Below are 17,905 nucleotides of genomic sequence, written 5' to 3' on the forward strand. Positions count from 1 at the left end.
TCTGGACTAGTTTGTTTCTGGACGAGTTTGTAAATGTGCACTTTTATAACGGAGATGCATTGATGCAAAGTCATTCTGTAGGTGATTGAGTCCATAGCCCACACAAGGTTCAGCTGACATCTGAGAGTGGGTGCATAGGCCTATCTATAAAGTCCTGGCTGAATGGTCTACCGTTTAAATTGATCAAATGTAAGTTAAATGTATCCAGGCCCAGATCTAAGTCCTATCGTGATGCCTTAAATGCTAAATAATATAGCATTCATTGATGTATTGACATATTTATATTGCAACATTGTTGATATTATATTCTCAATTGTTGATAGGCCTACATACTAACACATCAGCCTAGTGATAATGAAAGGGATGTTATGAAATGTCGGTGCATGTATAGGCAGGACCATCAATCAAGGGTAGAAAAAAACATCCTCGTGGACAACAACATTTGTGTCCTGCATCAATAACATATCAAATCAACACCTTATTAATTCCATCCCTGACCACATATTTATAACAAACACTGGACAAGTCAAATCAAAAGAGGTTTGTTATTGTCGCTGTCGCGTTCTAAGACTGAAAAAACGCCATTAGTCGACGTCATTAACCTTAGAGCAATAATCATCACCCCATCCGTCAGCAGGTTCCCGCTGCATCAACATCACTGTTCCACCACACCACACCGAGCAAACATACCATTCCGTGCCAGCTGACGACGATCCTAGGCCGGTAACATTTCTGTTCAAAACATTCCGACGAGAGACATTTAACGACTTAGCACGCACAGAAAAATAAAAGTGAACATGGAGATAACTAGAAAAAAATGCAGCGATGGAAGAAAAAAATACCGGTATAGCCTTGAAATTACGATTGCAATGCTGAATCACTCCCCGTTTACCGTCTTGTAAGCATTATGCTGCAAGATGCTGGCTGTACCATTGGGAACGTACCAGAAAGGAGGAGGGACAGAAAAAAGAACGGGGTTAGGGGAAAGAAATTGCTATGGCAACCTAAGGGAGCACATGTGACGTCATACCCAAAGCATAGCCGGGAATGGATGGGAGGGGTGTGCATGAAGGAGAGAAGCTCGAGCTTCCCTCTCTCTGATCCTGCGACGTCCTGCCAGTGCGCTCAAGATATGCGGGGAGGCGGTCATAGGTCTCACTCACTCATTACACACACACACACACACAGCTTTCCCTTTTGAGTTTATAAACATTAAAGGATGCATTGCACACACATACAAATTATTTTAAAGGAATACTGATTTAATATATTTTTACCAGGTAAATTGAATGAGACTACATTCACATTTACAGCAACAACCTGGGGAATAGTTAGAGGGGAGAGAAATGAGCCAATTGGAAACTGAGGATGATTAGGTGGCAATGATGGTATGAGGGCAAGTTTGGGAATTTAGCCAGGACACTGGGGTTAAGACCCCTACTTTTACAATAAGTGCCATGGGATCTTTAGTGACCACAGAGAGTCAGGACACCCATTTAACGTCCCATCCGAAAGACAACACCCTACACTGGCACATGAGATATTCAATGGTGATGTAGCCTACTGTCTTCCTTCCAAATGAACATTGACCAGACACATCTCACCGAGATCCCTTGAACAAGCACACATTTGCAAATCTGCTAGTATTTGCATTTTTTTTTTTAACCACTAGAGGGCAAATAGTGAGCTAGAAACAGGTGAACGGGCCCAAACTGAGGAAGGAAGTCCTTGATGCTAAATTACTTCCTGACTATAGTTGATGTGTTAGTGCTCATCGTTGCTATTTTTAACTGCTATGCTAAAAAGGCTTTTGTTGATAATATAGATACTTCTGAGAGACATATGGGCATATGGGCATCACACAATACAACTGGGGTCCCCAATTCACCCATGGGCCGAATTTTCCTTGAGCGGATTATCTGGGGGCTGGAACATAGATATAAATAATTTGGACACTGCAGATTTACTGCAAGAAACCCAAACTGATCAAGTATTATTTGCACTATAACAGTGACAAACAGTGCCTACAAACTGTTAGGGCCTACATAAAGCTGTCCCTCTAGTAGAGTCCCAAAAGCAGTCCCAACACCTTACCACTGCTACACCTGGCTATCAGCGGAGCATTGTCTGGCAGCGAAACAGTTCATTCAGCCTCATACTGCCTTTTAAAAAATCCTCATGACACAAATATTAATTTCCACAAAGTTTGCTGCTTCAGTGTCTACATATTTTTGTCAGATGTTACTATGGAATACTGAAGTATAATTACAAGCATTTAATAAGTGTCAAAGGCTTTTATTGACAATTACATGAAGGTGATGCAAAGAGTCAATATTTGCAGTGTTGACCCTTCATTTTCAAGACCTCTGCAATCCGCCCTGGCATCCTATCAATTAACTTCTGGGCCACATCCTGACTGATGGCAGCCCATTCTTGCATAATCAATGCTTGGAGTTTGTCAGAATTTATGGGTTTTTGTTTGTCCACCCGCCTCTTGAGGTTTGACCACAAATTCTCAATGGGATTAAGGTCTGGGGAATTTCCTGGCCATGGACCCCAAGTATCGATATTTTGTTCCCCGAGCCACTTAGTTATCCCTTTTGCCTTATGGCAAAGTGCTCCATCATGCTGGAAAAGGCATTGTTCGTCACCAAACTGTTCCTGGATGGTTGGGAGAAGTTGCTCTCGGAGGATGTGTTGGTACCATTCTTTATTCATGGCTGTGTTCTTAGGCAAAATTGTGAGTGAGCACACTCCCTTGGCTGAGAAATAACCCCCCACATGAATGGTCTCAGGATGCTTTACTGTTGGCATGACACAGGACTGATGGTAGCGCTCACCTTGTCTTCTCCGGACAAGCTTTTTTCCAGATGCCCCAAACAATCGGAAAGGGGATTCATCAGAGAAAATGACTTTACCCCAGCCCAGAGCAGTCCAATCCCTGTACCTTTTGTAGAATTTCAGTCTGTCCCTAATGTTTTTCCTGGAGAGAAGTGGCTTCTCTGCTGCCCTTCTTGACACCAGGCCATCTTTCAAAAGTCTTTGCCTCACAGTGCATGCAGATGCACTCACACCTGCCTGCTGACATTCCTGAGCAAGCTCTGTACTGGTGGTGCCCTGATCCCACAGCTGAATCAACTTTAGGAGACGGTCCTGGCACTTGCTGGACTTTCTTGGGTGCCCTGAAGCCTTCTTCACAACAATTTAACCACTCTCCTTGAAGTTCTTAATGATAAATGGTTGATTTAGGTTCAATCTTACTGGCAGCAATATCCTTGCCTGTGAAGCCCTTTTTGCGCAAAGCAATGATGACTGCACGTGTTTCCTTGCATGATTGACAGAGGAAGAACAATGATTCCAAGCACCACCCTCCTTTTGAAGCTTCCAGTCTGTTATTCAAACTCAATCAGCATGGCAGAGTGATCTCCAGCCTTGTCCTCGTCAACACTCACACCTGTGTTAACGAGAGAATCACTGACATGATGTCAGCTGGTCCTTTTGTGGCAGGGCTGAAATGCAGTAGAAATGATTTTTTGGGATTCAGTTAATTTGCATGGCAAATAGGGACTTTGCAATTAATTGCAATTCATCTGATCACTCTACTTAACATTCTGGAGTATATGTAAATTACCATCATACAAACTGAGGCAGCAGACTTTGTGAAAATTAATATTTGTGTCATTCTCCAAAATTTTGGCCAAGACTGTATGCTACTTTTATTATTATCCTGTAAATTGTTCAGTGCCTATAATTTAGGCTGTATGTATAATGGGGCATGAAGGAAATTACCTCTACTAGATTATAGTGATAAGGAAAACAGCATACAATGTTGGCCTGTGTATTCATTTGCCTATAACTAATCAGAATTCCATTATGTTTGCATAAAAAAGAGAATACTTCAAAATGAGAAGATCCTGCCATGGAAAAGACAAAGTGAAAAGGAGGGTGTAGATGGCCAAGGTAGTTGCACAGAACTTTCCCAACATCTCCTCCAAAATGGATATAGAACCACAAAAACACATGAAGTAACTGTGAAAAGAAATGGCTGAGGATATACTAAACATGTCTGGTATGTAATGACATTTAATTCTAAGTAAATGCTCATTCTTTATTTTTATGTAGCTGTGTGGGACAGCCATATGATCAGTTCATGCCTATGATTTCAGATTTCAACAAGCCAACAACTGCTTCATGTGTGCCACTGATAAAGAACCTGGATTTGGCCCAAAGACTGACTGGGTTAGTAACTTTATTTAACATGTTTATAATCTTTTGACAACAGTGACACATGTAAGACATTTTATGAAATAACACAATGGATGGCTAATTCGTCATTCTGCATTGATATTTGATATTATTTATAACGTGTTACGCTTTTGCATGCCAACGGTAGATCTATTTGCTGTGCCTAGGAATGAAGACATAGGAGATCAACAGAGTAAAGAAAACAAACTGAAAGTGCTGTCTTTGTTGTTGAAAATGTATGCTATACCCCATCCACACCGAAGAGGCTCTGAAATGTACCTCAACCAGGGATAAAGAGAAAGTTAACACTGAAATGTTTTGTACTTATTTGAAGTAAAGTGTCAGATGAAAATGGACAAACTAAAGGGTGAGCAATGTGTAGGCCCACTGAGTGGACATTCTGAAACTTGTTTGAAGTCAGTAGGTCACATGACCAAAGAGCTATTGAAATGTTAAATTCAGAAAAATTAATGTAAACTCTTTTCAGATGACAATGGACAAACTAAAGGGTGTGCAGTGTGTAGGCCCACTGAGTAGACATTCTGAACCTTGTTTGAAGTCATTAGGTCACATGACCAATGAGCTGTTGACATTTTTAATTTTTAAAAAAATCATGGAAAATCATGTGAGTGTAAGGGATCTCGTCCTCCTCTTCTGAGGAGGAGAAGCAAGAAGGATCGGAGGATCAAAACGCAGCGTGGTAAGTGTCCATAATGTTTATTTTACAACAAACTGAACACTACGAAATACAAAACAATAAACGTGAAATGAACGAACCAGTCCCGTGTGGAGACAAACACTGACACGGAAGACAAACACTCACAACCCAAAAGTGAAACCCAGGCTACCTAAGTATGATTCTCAATCAGGGACAACAATTGACAGCTGCCTCTGATTGAGAACCATACTAGGCTGAACTCAAAAACCAACATAGAAAAACAAACAGACTGCCAACCAACTCATACTAAAACACAGACAAAAACAAAGGAACCAAGGTCAGAACGTGACAGTGAGATGAAAATTGACAAACTAAAGGGTGTGCAATGTGTAGGCCCACTGAGTGGACATTCTGAACCTTGTTTGAAGTCATTAGGTCACATGACCAAGGAGCTATTGAAATTCAAATGTAAATAAAAGTGTGTACTTTGTTTACGCTCCCTAACTAATTCAACGAGGAATACAATAAACATTTCCACATGTTTATTAGCTTTAGAAAACAAATTAATGTCCAAATCGTGTAAATAACACCTGTGTAATGTTGTGCGCAATTTTTCCATCATCATGACACTTATTGGAGACTGTGGCTCAAGTGGTTTGAAAGCTATTGAGGTTTGAAAGAGCGAATATATGTTGAATATCAAACTTGAAACTGTCTTTACCTCGGTTGTTGGTCAATGTGCAAATCACTCTTCCTAGCGCACAGTGATAGATAGTGCGCAGTTTGACTAGGCTACTGATATTGCCTGGGGTTGTTTGGCATGCAAAACGACTTGCAGATCAATGACTCAACGCAGTTACATGCTTAGTTTTGACAGTTCTCAAAAAATGAGGTATTTTCAGAAGGTAGAAAGAAAGTGAACTGACGATTCGTAACGTTTGAATCAATTATATGACCAATGCATGCTACATTTTGATCGATTTGGAGTCTCGCGGACCGATGCACTTGTATCTTAAAAGCATTTGAACCACCCCTAGTACCATACCGGTTCACTTTTTATGTCTTCGGTTCTGTTTCGATTTAGCACACTTTGGGTTAGCTGTGTGGATCAAACTTTGAGGTCTCCCGACTGCTGCTTCATCCAATAGAAAATTTGTGGGCAGAACTGAAAAAGCGTGTGTGAGCAAGGAGGCCTACAAACCTGACTCAGTTACACCAGCTCTGTCAGGAGGAATGGGCCAAAATTCACCCAACTTATTGTGGGAAGCTTGTGGAAGGCTACCCGAAACATTTGACCTAAGTAAAACTATTTAAATGCAATGCTACCAAATACGAATTGAGTGTATGTAAACTTCTGACCTACTGGGTATGTGATGAAAGAAATACAAGCTGAAATAAATGATTCTCTCTATTATTCTGACATTTCACATTCTGAAAATAAATCGGTGATCCTAACTGACCTTAAACAGGGGATTTTTACCAGGATTAAATGTCAGGAATGGTGAAAAACTGAATTTAAATGTATTTGGGTAAGGTGTATGTAAACTTCTGACTTCAACTGTAATTTTTTCCTCAATCTAAGCAATAACCCATAATGACAAAGTAAGTAGTTTTTTAAAAACATGTTTGCAAAAAATAAAACGGAAATATTACATTTACATACGTATTTAGACCCTATACTTTGTACTTTGTTGAAGCACCTTTGGCAGCAATTACAGCCTTGATCTTCTTGGATAGGACACTACAAGCTTGGCACACCTGTATTTGGGTGGTTTCTCCCATTCACCTCTACAGATCCTCTCAAGCGCTGTCAGGTTGGGTGAGAAGGGTCGTGGCAGAGATATTTTCAGGTCTCTCCAGAGATATTTTCAGGTCTCTCCAGAGATTTTAGATCGGGTTCAAGTCCGGGCTCCGGCTGGGCCACTCAAGGACATTCAGAGACTTGTCCCGAAGACATTCCTGTGTTATCTTGGCAGTGTTCTTAGGAGCGTTGTCCTGTTGGAAGGTGAACTTTCACCCCAATCTGAGGTCCTGAGCAGGTTTTCATCTTTCCCTTGATTTGACCTTCAATGCTGCAGACATTTTTTGGCACCCTTCCCCAGATCTGTGCCTCGACACAATCCTGACTCAGAGCTCTACGGACAATTCCATGGCTTGGTATTTGCTCTGACATGCACTGTCATCTGTGGGACCTTATATAGACAGGAGTGTGTTCCATATCATGTCTAATCAATTGAATTTACCACAGGCGGACTCCAATCAAGTTATAGAAACATCTCAAGGATGATCAATGGAAACAGGATGCACCTGAGCTCAAATTGGAGTCTCATAGCAAAAAGTCTGAAAACTTATGTAAATAAGGTACTTGTTTTTACTTTTAATAAATGAGCAAGCATTTCTAAAAACCTGCTTTCACTTTGTCATTATGAGGTAGTAGTTTGTAGATTGTAATCAGGAACATATTATTAAAAAAAAAACATGTTTTGAACTTTTCTCCCTTTTTCTCCCCAATTTTGTGGTTTCCAATTGGTATTTACAGTCTTGTCCCATCACTGCAACTCCCGTATGGACTCGGGAGAGGCGAAGGTCGAGAGCCATGCGTCCTCCGAAACAAACAAGTGCAAGCTCACTAGCTAAATTGCCATAAATGTTTAATGGTTTTTGACCTGTTCCCAAATGAATGTAATTGGTTCAGAGTTTGTTTTGATATTTTAACCTACGTGTCGTGATCGCGTTTGGTCTAGGGGGACAAAACACATTTTTGCACGATGGCACACACACGCAGCTGGTTTGGGTTCCGTGTTAGACCACTGCACCACTCGAGAGGCCAACATATTAATTTATGGTTAGATTGAAATCGCAGTCATAATCATTGGCCAGCACAAATAATTAAGTCAAAACCACAAGTCCCCATATCCATCTATGGCTTAAGAAAGTGACGATATAGCAAGCTTGCTACTGCAGGACAACACAAGCAGACCAATCTTATAGAAACAGAAAGGGGGCATTGCATATGTTTTCTATATATTTTTTTTTCTTACTTCTGTGGTAAACCTGTGCAAACATGAAACATAAACAAGTTACATTTGCAGAAAATGTAATACGATAATATTTAAAGTATTCAAGTTGTAACCTTTTCAAACTAACTTCTTCAAGCAAGCATTATCCAGACAGTCTGTATGTTTCTCAGTTCACCATGCAACAATTCACTGCCTCCCTCTTCACAAGTTCCGTGCCAGGAACACCAGCCTATTGACAGTTTCTGGCTGCAAAGTTGCCCTGTGGCCTGTGACCACATTGACCCCAGTGCTAAATGCTCTCTCAGAGAGCAAACTTGTGGCAGGGATGCATATGTATTTCTTTGTCAGACAACTCACTTGTGGGAAGTTAGATGCTTGAACTCGCCACCACTCCAAAGGATCAGCCTCACTGTCTGCTGCCATCAGAGTGTAGCTGTCCAGCTCTTGTTCGATGACCTGTCTCTGGGTTCTTAAGGCAGGTGCATTGCTGGTTTTCTTAAAGAAGCTCAAAAGGCATATCTTGGAATTCTTTGCTGATTGTGGAGCAGTGACAGCTTCTTTCTCTCTCTCTGGTTCTCTTCAAGAGAGAAGTCTCCCATGGCTGTGTTCCCTCCCTCCCGTGAGTTCCCAGTTGTCTTGAACACTCTGAAGTTGGAGATGTACAAGTTCCCAGTAGTTTTGAATGCCACATATGGGAAGTGCACTTCAATTACCAGTTGAGAAATCTCAATTGTAGCCCTTCTTAATTGTGGCCATCAAAACAGTTTAAGACATGATTGCAATTAGAATTGTTGCCCAATGATTGGGCTTATACAGTAAAAGCACGTTTCGCTCCAGCAGCAATGAACAAGTGGTTTGAGGAGCTGTGGCAGCACTCGTGGTACATCGACTGTTATGTCATTAAATTAATAGGCTAAAATGCATTATTTCACAATGGGAGTTTAAAAAGTATCCAGGAACAATTGGCTGGCACCAACTTGATTTAAAATCAGATTTTTTTTTATTAGTCAATGGCCGGCTATTACCGGCTAAATGAAACCCTGGACCAGAGCCTTATGGGCCCTGGTCAAAAGTAGTGCACTATATAGGGAATAGGGTGTCATTTTGGGACACATCCAGTGTGATAAACCCCAGTTCCTGGGCAGGGTGACAAAGGTTTACTTTTAAATCAACATTCACAAGGCCGCAGGGCCAGAAGGATTGCCAGGATGTGTACACCGAGCATGCGCTGACCAACTGGCAAGTGTCTTCACTGTTATTTTCAACTTCTCCCTGTTGGAGTCAGTAATACCAACATGTTTCAAGAAGACCATAATAGACCCTGTGGCCAAGAACACTAAGGTAACCTGCCTAAATGACTACCGACCCGTAGAGCTCACACCTGTAGCCATGAAATGCTTTGAAAGGCTGGTCATGGCTTATATCAACACCATTATCCCAGAATCCCTAGACTCTCCAATTTTCATACCGCCACAACAGATCCACAGATGATGCAATCTCTATTGCACTCCACACTGGCTTTCACACCTGGAAAAAAGGAACACCTACTGTATGTGAGAATGCTATTCATTGACTACAGCTCAGCGTTCAACAACATAGTGCACTCAAAGCTCATCACTAAGCTAAAGGACCCTGGGACTAAACACCTCCCTCAGCAACTGGATCCTGGACTACCTGACAGGCCACCCCCAGGTGGTAAGGGTAGGTAACAACACAGGGGCCCCTCAAGGGTGCCTGCTCAGTTCCCTCCTGTTCTCCCTTTTCACTCATGACTGCACGGCCAGGCACGACTCCAACACCTTCATTAAGTTTGCTGATGACACATCAGTAGGCCTGATCACTGACAACGATGAGACAACCTATAGTGAGGATGTCAGAGACCTGACTGTGTGGGGCAAGGACAACAACCACTCCCTCAACGTGATCAAGACAAGGGAAAATTATTGTGGACTACAGGAAAAAGAGGACTGAGCACGTCCCCATTCTCATCGATGGGGCTGCAGTGGAGCAGGTTGAGAGCGTCAAGTTCCTTGGTGTCCACATCACCAACAAACGAACATGGTCCAAGAACACCAAGACAGTCATGAATAGGGCACAACAAAACCTATTCCCCCCTCAAGAGATTGAAAAGATTTGGCATGGGTCCTCAGATCCTCAAAAGGTTATACAGCTGCACCATCGAGAGCATCCTAACGGGTTGCATCACTGCTTGGTATGGCAACTGCTCGGACTCCGACCACAAGGCACTACAGAGGGTAGAGCATCACTGGGGCCAAGCTTCCTGCCATCAGGACCTCTATACGAGGCAGTGTCAGAGGAAGGCCCTAAAAAATTCTCAAAGACTCCAGCCACCCTAGTCATAGACAAAATGGGTGGGCTATTTACCGATGGACTATGTGCAGCTGCAGCGATCGGTTAGCTGCTCAGACAGCAGATGTTTAAAGTTGGTGAGGGAGATAAAAGTCTCCAACTTCAGCGATGTTTGAAATTCGTTCCAGTCACAGGCAGCAGAGAACTGGAAGGAAAGGCGGCCAAATTAGGTGTTGGCTTTAGGGATGATCAGTGAGATGCACCTGCTGGAGCGCGTGCTACGGGTGGGTGTTGCCATCGTGACCAGTGAACTGAGATAAGGTGGAGCCTAGCATGGACTTGTAGATCACCTGGAGCCAGTGGGTCTGGCGACGAATATGTAGCGAGGACCAGCCGACTAGAGCATACAGGTCGCAGTGGTGGGTGGTATAAGGTGCTTTAGTAACAAAACGGATGGCACTGTGATAAACTGCATCCAGTTTGCTGAGTAGAGTATTGGAGTATTGGATACTCTAGTCACTTTAATAATTTGACCTACATGTACATATTACCTCAATTACCTCGACACCGGTGCCCCCACACATTGACTCTGTACCGGTACCCTCTGTATATAGCCCCGCTATTGTTATTTTACTGCTTCTCTTTAATTATTTTGTTATTATTTTCTTTTATTTTTTGAAGGGTATTTTCTTTAAACTGCATTGTTGGTTAAGGGCTTTTAAGCAAGCATTTCACCTGTTGTTTTCGGCGCATGTGACAAATAAAATTTGATTTTGATTTTAGAATACAAAAATCCTATGAATCCCTTTGCAACATGATGCAAGTAAATGATAGGACAACTTTATAACTAGGAATTATTAGGAAAATTGCAATCCCACTACAGTGCTAAAACACAGATTATGTCATGAATATCATACAAAATATCACTGGGTAAGTCTCTTAAATCTTGAAGCTTATCCAACATGAAATCCACCCTAGCACAAGACCAAAAATGCCAAAGTAGGCTACAAAAAAGTAGACCAAAATCATTCCAATCCCAATTAAAATGCAACGGCTGTTTAGCGTATTGAATGGTTGGCTTTAGGACCATCGCTCAGAGAATACGCCAGCCTGCCTGCCTTTCTCTCACTTTAAGAAAGCAGAGACCATGCCAGTTTTTACCCCTAAACCTTAAGACTCATGAACAGGAAATTAAATTGCATTGAGTGTCCCCCCCACCCAACCTCTTTTACAGTGCTGCTACTCTGTTTATCATATTTGCACCGTCAATTTAACTATTGTAGTAAACGTGGGGTGTTGGGTTGAGAATGCAGAGATTGACACAGAGACAGGGAGGCTTTTGTCAGAAAAACAACTTTACTTAAGACAGAAAATAAATATATCAAATAAATAACTTAGGTTTAGCTCAGTCTCCCTTCTCTCGCTTAACTGGTGTCCATCTCTCTCCCGCAGTGTGCCATCGTGCTCCTTTTATTTGTGCTCCTTTTATTTAGCCTCCACGGCTGGTTGGCACTTTCCTCTAATTACCTCCACTTAGCTGTCCGTGTCGGGGTGCCCAGCTCCCTGTATTCCCAGCAGAGGGAGCCAACATCGCCTCACGTACCTCCCCGCTATTACCATCCCTCGGTGTTGACCTCCTGGGATACCACAAAATACATTCATGTACATATGTACAGTATAGGATCCAACCCTATCACAGAGTGAATAAATGTAGAGCGTTTGTAAATTTGAAGAAAAAAATATGAAGTGACAATTTCATCAGTACGTGCTTAAAGAAAATCATATCACAAAGATCACAGATGACAGTGCCCACCAAATCTATGACAATAGAGAATGAATTGGAAGTACCAGTGTGTTAAAGTGTGTTTGTCAAAATAATATCTGAAAATGTCAGTTGTTGAACATAATACTTCTATTTGAAATAGCAATTTATGATATGTGCCGTTGAAGAATATTCCATGTACCAACACTACATGTAGGACGGACATAAAATATTTCCACATACAGTATACACATACATAGAGGCATTTTTTCAGCTATGATTTTACCACTCAGAATCCAGAATGGATATGACAATGGGGCCAGCACAGGACGTAATACACCCTTACAACAATCTACTTTTTGATCTTCTTGATTTCTTATCTGTAAACTGCTACCGTGTGTCAAAAAAAGAGCCCCAATTAGGGGTTAGTATACTCCGGTAAAAAAAGTCTGGTTTAGATTAAAAACTACTGCCCTGTATCCCTGTTCATCGGGGCATGAGAGACTAGTCAGTGGTAGAATTTAGTTGGCAAGTTATTGGCCGAAACACCCTCAGAACCACAAGGTTGAGGTTACTCATGGAAATATTTGTACCCATAAATACAAAGGAGGATGTCTCTCCTCATACCTCTGGCACTTTAGTCAGACTGCCAGACTGTGTAAAAACTTTATGATGGGGCCAGCAATGGAGTTCCCATTGACTAAGCACCACAGAGCCAATTGGGAGAAAATACCCAGGTCAAGGGTGCCAATTGAAAGTCAAAGAATGTGTCTGTGCCTTTTGGATTACTCTCTCTTTACAGAGAACCCCTGTGGTTCAAGTCAAGAGCTATTCTTCCTTTTTCAATCTGCTCTGCGCATGTCTGAAAGTGACAGAGCCAGCAGCCAAGTTTTTCACAGTATGTCATAAAAAATGATTACACTTATGAATGTAAGTAAAATGCAAATATGTATTAGATCCAGAACAATGGAATAACTTAGACAGGAACTTGAATGCAGCATGTTCCGATTCCTCCTTCTCTTTCTGTCCAGCAGGGTCAACCAAAAACACTTGGCCCGATGGTTCATGCAGATACTGGGCAAGCAATATAGAAATGTATTGATCCCTTAAATGATTTTACTATTAAATTACCCATACCACAACCCTCATAACCCTTCACAAAATGTATCTAAATCAATTTTGGAAAAAGGATTTTACTCACAATGAACTTCCAGTGGTTCTGGTTCTCATTCAAGAAACTCATGACAGCATTGTAGTTACTGAAGTTCACCTGAAAATATTTCACATTCTTGCCACTAAGCCAAAAATATTTTATCAATAGTTCATCATTTACAATTCCACTAACAGATTGTGTCAGTACCTTGGGAAGACTTTGCTTGCGTACTAAACTTCTTTCTCCATTTAGAATGACTAGGGCTGGGAAGTGATTTAGGATGTAAATCTTTGTCCCGTAACAGCAGCTTTTTGTGGTTGCTTGAAAGTACCATTTGATGGTCTGTAAGAGAGATTAAAGTAGACGGCACGCGTCAAAATGATTGATTGATGACCTTGCGTCATGATGACCTGTGCATGTCCAAATATGTGCCCCTGCCCCGTCCCCCCTGTTCCTGTGGTCACGTGTTAGGGGGTGTGTGTTATTTCAGATCTATATGTCATCCTTTGAAGTAGTCCTGTTGATTGATGTCTAGGGGCCTGGTTGAACTGGGGGTTGTTGTGTTTGAACTTTTGGACCGGGTATGACCCCCCCCCCCCCAGTTTTATCGCCCTTATGTTTATCTGATGAAGCAGGAATGTCCTGGGCTGTGGCATATGCATTATAAATGTCCAGAACAAGGCTTGCGAACCCAGAACCGTAAACGCTATTTTTTAAACATGGATTTTGTGATCAGTGGCAAAGCTGTGATGACTGTAGCAACTGAAACAGGACCGCGTCTGAAACATAGAGAAAGGGCAAAGTATACAGCCCCAATATACGATGCTCCAAAAAGCGGTTTCTAAATGTGTATAGAACCCAGATACCGCCTGCAACTGCGCTGAAAGATGAAGTGCTGATGTCTAACGGCCAGCAATGGGGGTATCTGTTTGATTACTTGGCCTGTAGCGTGAAGCTCTATACGGTAGCCGAAGGAGAAGAATATACCGACCAGACATTAGGAGTGGCCTATGGGGTTGAAGACTGGACTGTTTTTCGCCAGGTTTTGTGTCCCGAACTGAGCCGTATCACCAAGGGTTACAGCGTGTTCACAGGCTACGAGACCCGTTGGGAAGGTACCCCGGACACCTCTGGAAGAGTATTTCACCGGGTGAAAATACAGAGAAAGAATGGACTTCCCTGTGGCTGCGTGGAGTTCTATATCAGCACCGAGGAAATCCGCAACCAAAACATCAAGGATGGCGGTTTGGTCGGTGATTTTCGGCTTCAAATGCTTATTCCCTTTAAAAGTTGGCCTTTATTGGAATTGAAAATGTTGGAGGTGTTGGACGCTCTGTTTGTACAGAGCCAACAGCGCCAGAGCATTGTTCGGCTAAAGAAGTGCATAATCTATACGAATCCGGAGGATCTGGAGAATGGGCAGCCCCCGAAGAAAACTAGGTAAGCTGCGTAGTTAACCACGCACAGATACCCCCGAGGGCTGGTTCAACAATTAAAGGAGGGTCCTTAAAACCTACAGTTCTTAACCTACGCCTTAACCATGGATATTTCTAACGCATACCAGAACTCCGAAACGGTTTGCTCCCCCTTCGCCGTAAGAGAAAAAATAATTTTTAATTCACTGTGGGGGACTTGGTTCGTATATCCAAGTTGAGGGGTGTTTTCGATAAAAAAATACATGCAAGGATACAGTGCCGAGCTTTTCACGATTACAGAATGTCTGCCGCGCATACCCCCGGTCTACACATTAAAAGATTATGACGGGGAACTTATAGAGGGATCTTTTTATGAGAAGGAATTACAGAAGGTACAGGTGGGTAAAGACAAAGTGTTCCACGTGGAGGAGATTCTAGATCAAAAGAGAGAAAAGGGTAAAAATGGGTGTTGGTCCGCTGGAAAAACTGGCCCCAAAAATCCAACAGCTGGGTATTAGAGCAGGATGTGGTGGAGGTATCGGGGGTTAATTTAAACCCCCAGGCATGATAAAATACATCCTCATTCGTGCATACACCGGAGTACATAATGGAACACAGCGGCTTCTACCTGACTCTCCCCAGTAATGCGTCCGCACATATATATCGTAATAATCAGAGTTCGAATTATACAACCAATTTTCCAAAGCCATAGAGTTATCCGAGGCCTGGGAAGTAGGTCTCAGCGAGATTACATACCCCCATAGCTGGTATAATATCAAAGATAAGGACCGTGATTTTTATTTCAAAAAGTTATCGGAACCTGCGAAACTTATTAAGGTTAAAAAAGGGTTCTATAGAACCGTCGACAGGCTCGTCTCCGAGTTGAATGAACGCCTATCGCAGAACAGTATGGAAATATTCCTGATGTACAACCCTATACATAAACGTGTACAAATCTCAGGAGATGCTTCCGGGGGATAAAGACCGGCGGTAATTTAGCATACATGTTGGGGATGGGTCCCGATAAATGGACGTATGTGAAAGATAAATTATTCCCATTCCCCGCGGATATACATGCAGGATTTTACAACATATTTGTGTATACCGACATCATATCCTATCAAAGGGTCGGAGACAGCTGTGTGCCACTCCTGACAACGGTTCATATAGACGGAAAGGATGGGGACATAGTCACTGTCACCTACGACAAGCCACACTACGTACCTGTAAGCAAGAAATATATTGAAAACATTCTTGTTGAGCTTAAAACGGATCAGAACGAAAACATTGAATTTACTTATGGTAAAACGATTGTAAAAATCCACTTTAGACCCACCAAAACCTCTCTACATATATAATATTAGTATTATATATTTTATATACATAAGACATCTAAATTAAAATTATGGAACACCGACATCTCGACCCTAACCGGTATGTCTCATACTATGTTGATCAAGTGGGTAATGGGTTACCCGGCTATTATGGTTTCCCCACCATGTATGGTTCGGGGATAGGAGGTATATTTCGTAACCTCTTTAGGATGGTTTTACCGTTTATGAAGAGAGGCCTCAGCATAGCCAAACCGCATTTAAAATCAGCAGCAAAAAATATAGTAAGTGAGGTTGTAGCCAATGCTATGACCCGAAGGGCGTCACCAGATGTCGAGAGTCAAGAAGGCTCAGGGTTGATGATGTTGTCTCGAAGACCAAAAAAGAGACCTCCGGGTATAAGGCGCAGGCCTGCGCCTAAAAAACGGAGGTTAACGGTTAAAAGAAACTCAGTTAAAAGAAACTCAGTTAGTCAAAGACAGTTAGTCAAAGAAGTGAGGAGGTCTGGACCAAAAACGGTAAAAAGAATACTCGGCAGTATTTTCTAAAAGAACAAGCACCATGGCTCTTTTACACCGCATGTCCTCTGAAGCTATAAAGACAGAGCTCGATCTTTTCACGGCCCCCTTAACCCAACATTCAGTAGAGAGGTCCAGTTATGTGGAGATAGCCCCACTCTCTGCCATCACAGACAACGGGCCCATAGAGTTTTTTTATACCAGGCCACGGTGACAACTATCTGGACCTCAACAACACCTTGGTGCATTTGCGTCTAAAAGTGACCAAAAGAGATGGTACTGATGTTGCAAACGATGCCAAAGTGAGTCTCATTAATTACCCCGTGGCCACCATCTTCTCCCAAGTGGATGTGACTTTGGGGGAAAGTCTAATCAGTCAAAGCAGTGCCACATACCCATACCGGGCCATCATGGAATGCTTACTCAACTACTCTGAAGACACTCTCAAGACCCAATTCAGCGCAGGGCTGTTTAGCAAGGATACTGCAGGAGCCTCTATGGAATCAACAGACCCATCCACCGGTGCAAATAAAGGACTGGAGGCACGGGCTCGCTACTGTGCAGAATCTCGAGAGTTTAATCTGCTAGGCCCTATACACTCTGACATTTTCTTTCAAGAACGTTTACTCTTAAATGCGGTTGATTTAAGACTAAAATTAACCAGGGCCAAGGATGAGTTTTGCCTAATGTCTGCAACGGACAGGGACTTTAGCTTAAAAATGTAGGGGGCCACGCTTTTTATTAAAAAAGTGTCTGTATCTCCGGCCGTTCGTCTGGGTCACTCACAGGCTTTGATGAAAGGAAATGCCCTTTACCCTCTCCAAAGAATTACCATGAAAACCTTTAGCATACCTGTGGGCAGCAGAATCTGCAGTCAAGAAAACCTATTTCTAGGCCCTTTACCGCGATACTTAGGTTTGGTTGATCACGCCTCCAATACGGGCAGCTTAAATAAAAACCCATTTAATTTTCAACACTTCAATGCAGAGTATGTAGCTCTGTGTCAGGACGGACGTCAGGTCCCTGCTAAGGCTTTCCAACCGTAATTTAATAACAACATATCTGTGCGAGAATTTTACAATCTATTCCTGGCTACCGGGAGGCATCTAAAAGATCTCTCTTTACCTATCGACAGAAATTATTTTGCAGAGGGTTACACAATGTATGCTTTCAATTTATCCCCTGATGATGACACCTCGGGAAATCTTTCGGTGGTGTCCCAAGGTAACCTCAGGCTGGAGATGCGTTTCCGTACACCTTTAGCCTGTACCGTTAGCATGATTGTTTATGCCTGCTCTGATTCAATCTTGGAGGTGAATAGCCGAAGACAGGTTTTAGTAGATTATTATTAAGGATCGTTGAGCAAAGACATGAATAGCCAAGAGTTGGAAGGGCTCATGAGCCGACTGATTGTAAAACAATTTTGCGGAGTGTTGGCTTGTGATGAATTACCTATGGAGAAATGGATGGTGCGGCCTGCCATGTTTATTGTC

General features: G+C 42.3%; 1 protein-coding gene across 16 annotated transcripts in view; it reads right to left on the reverse strand.

The window, feature by feature from the left end:
- The window catches only part of LOC110523975 (mitogen-activated protein kinase 10), an 89,463-nt gene extending 88,457 nt beyond the window's left edge, over positions 1–1,006 (reverse strand). For 8 of the 16 annotated variants that reach the window (XM_021603180.3, XM_090235057.1, XM_090235065.1 and 5 more), the window contains exon 1: positions 691–1,006. In XM_021603180.3, the coding sequence (XP_021458855.2) occupies positions 691–693 (3 nt within the window). In that variant the 5' untranslated portion in view covers positions 694–1,006. The remainder of the gene's footprint in view (positions 1–690) is intronic. The other 8 variants (XM_021603182.3, XM_090235059.1, XM_090235058.1 and 5 more) reach the window with 2 other exon arrangements.
- Positions 1,007–17,905: the final 16,899 nt, after the last annotated feature.

Source organism: Oncorhynchus mykiss, chromosome 5 (assembly GCF_057628025.1).
Source record: "Oncorhynchus mykiss isolate SJ-2025 chromosome 5, ASM5762802v1, whole genome shotgun sequence".
NCBI lineage: Eukaryota > Metazoa > Chordata > Actinopteri > Salmoniformes > Salmonidae > Oncorhynchus > Oncorhynchus mykiss.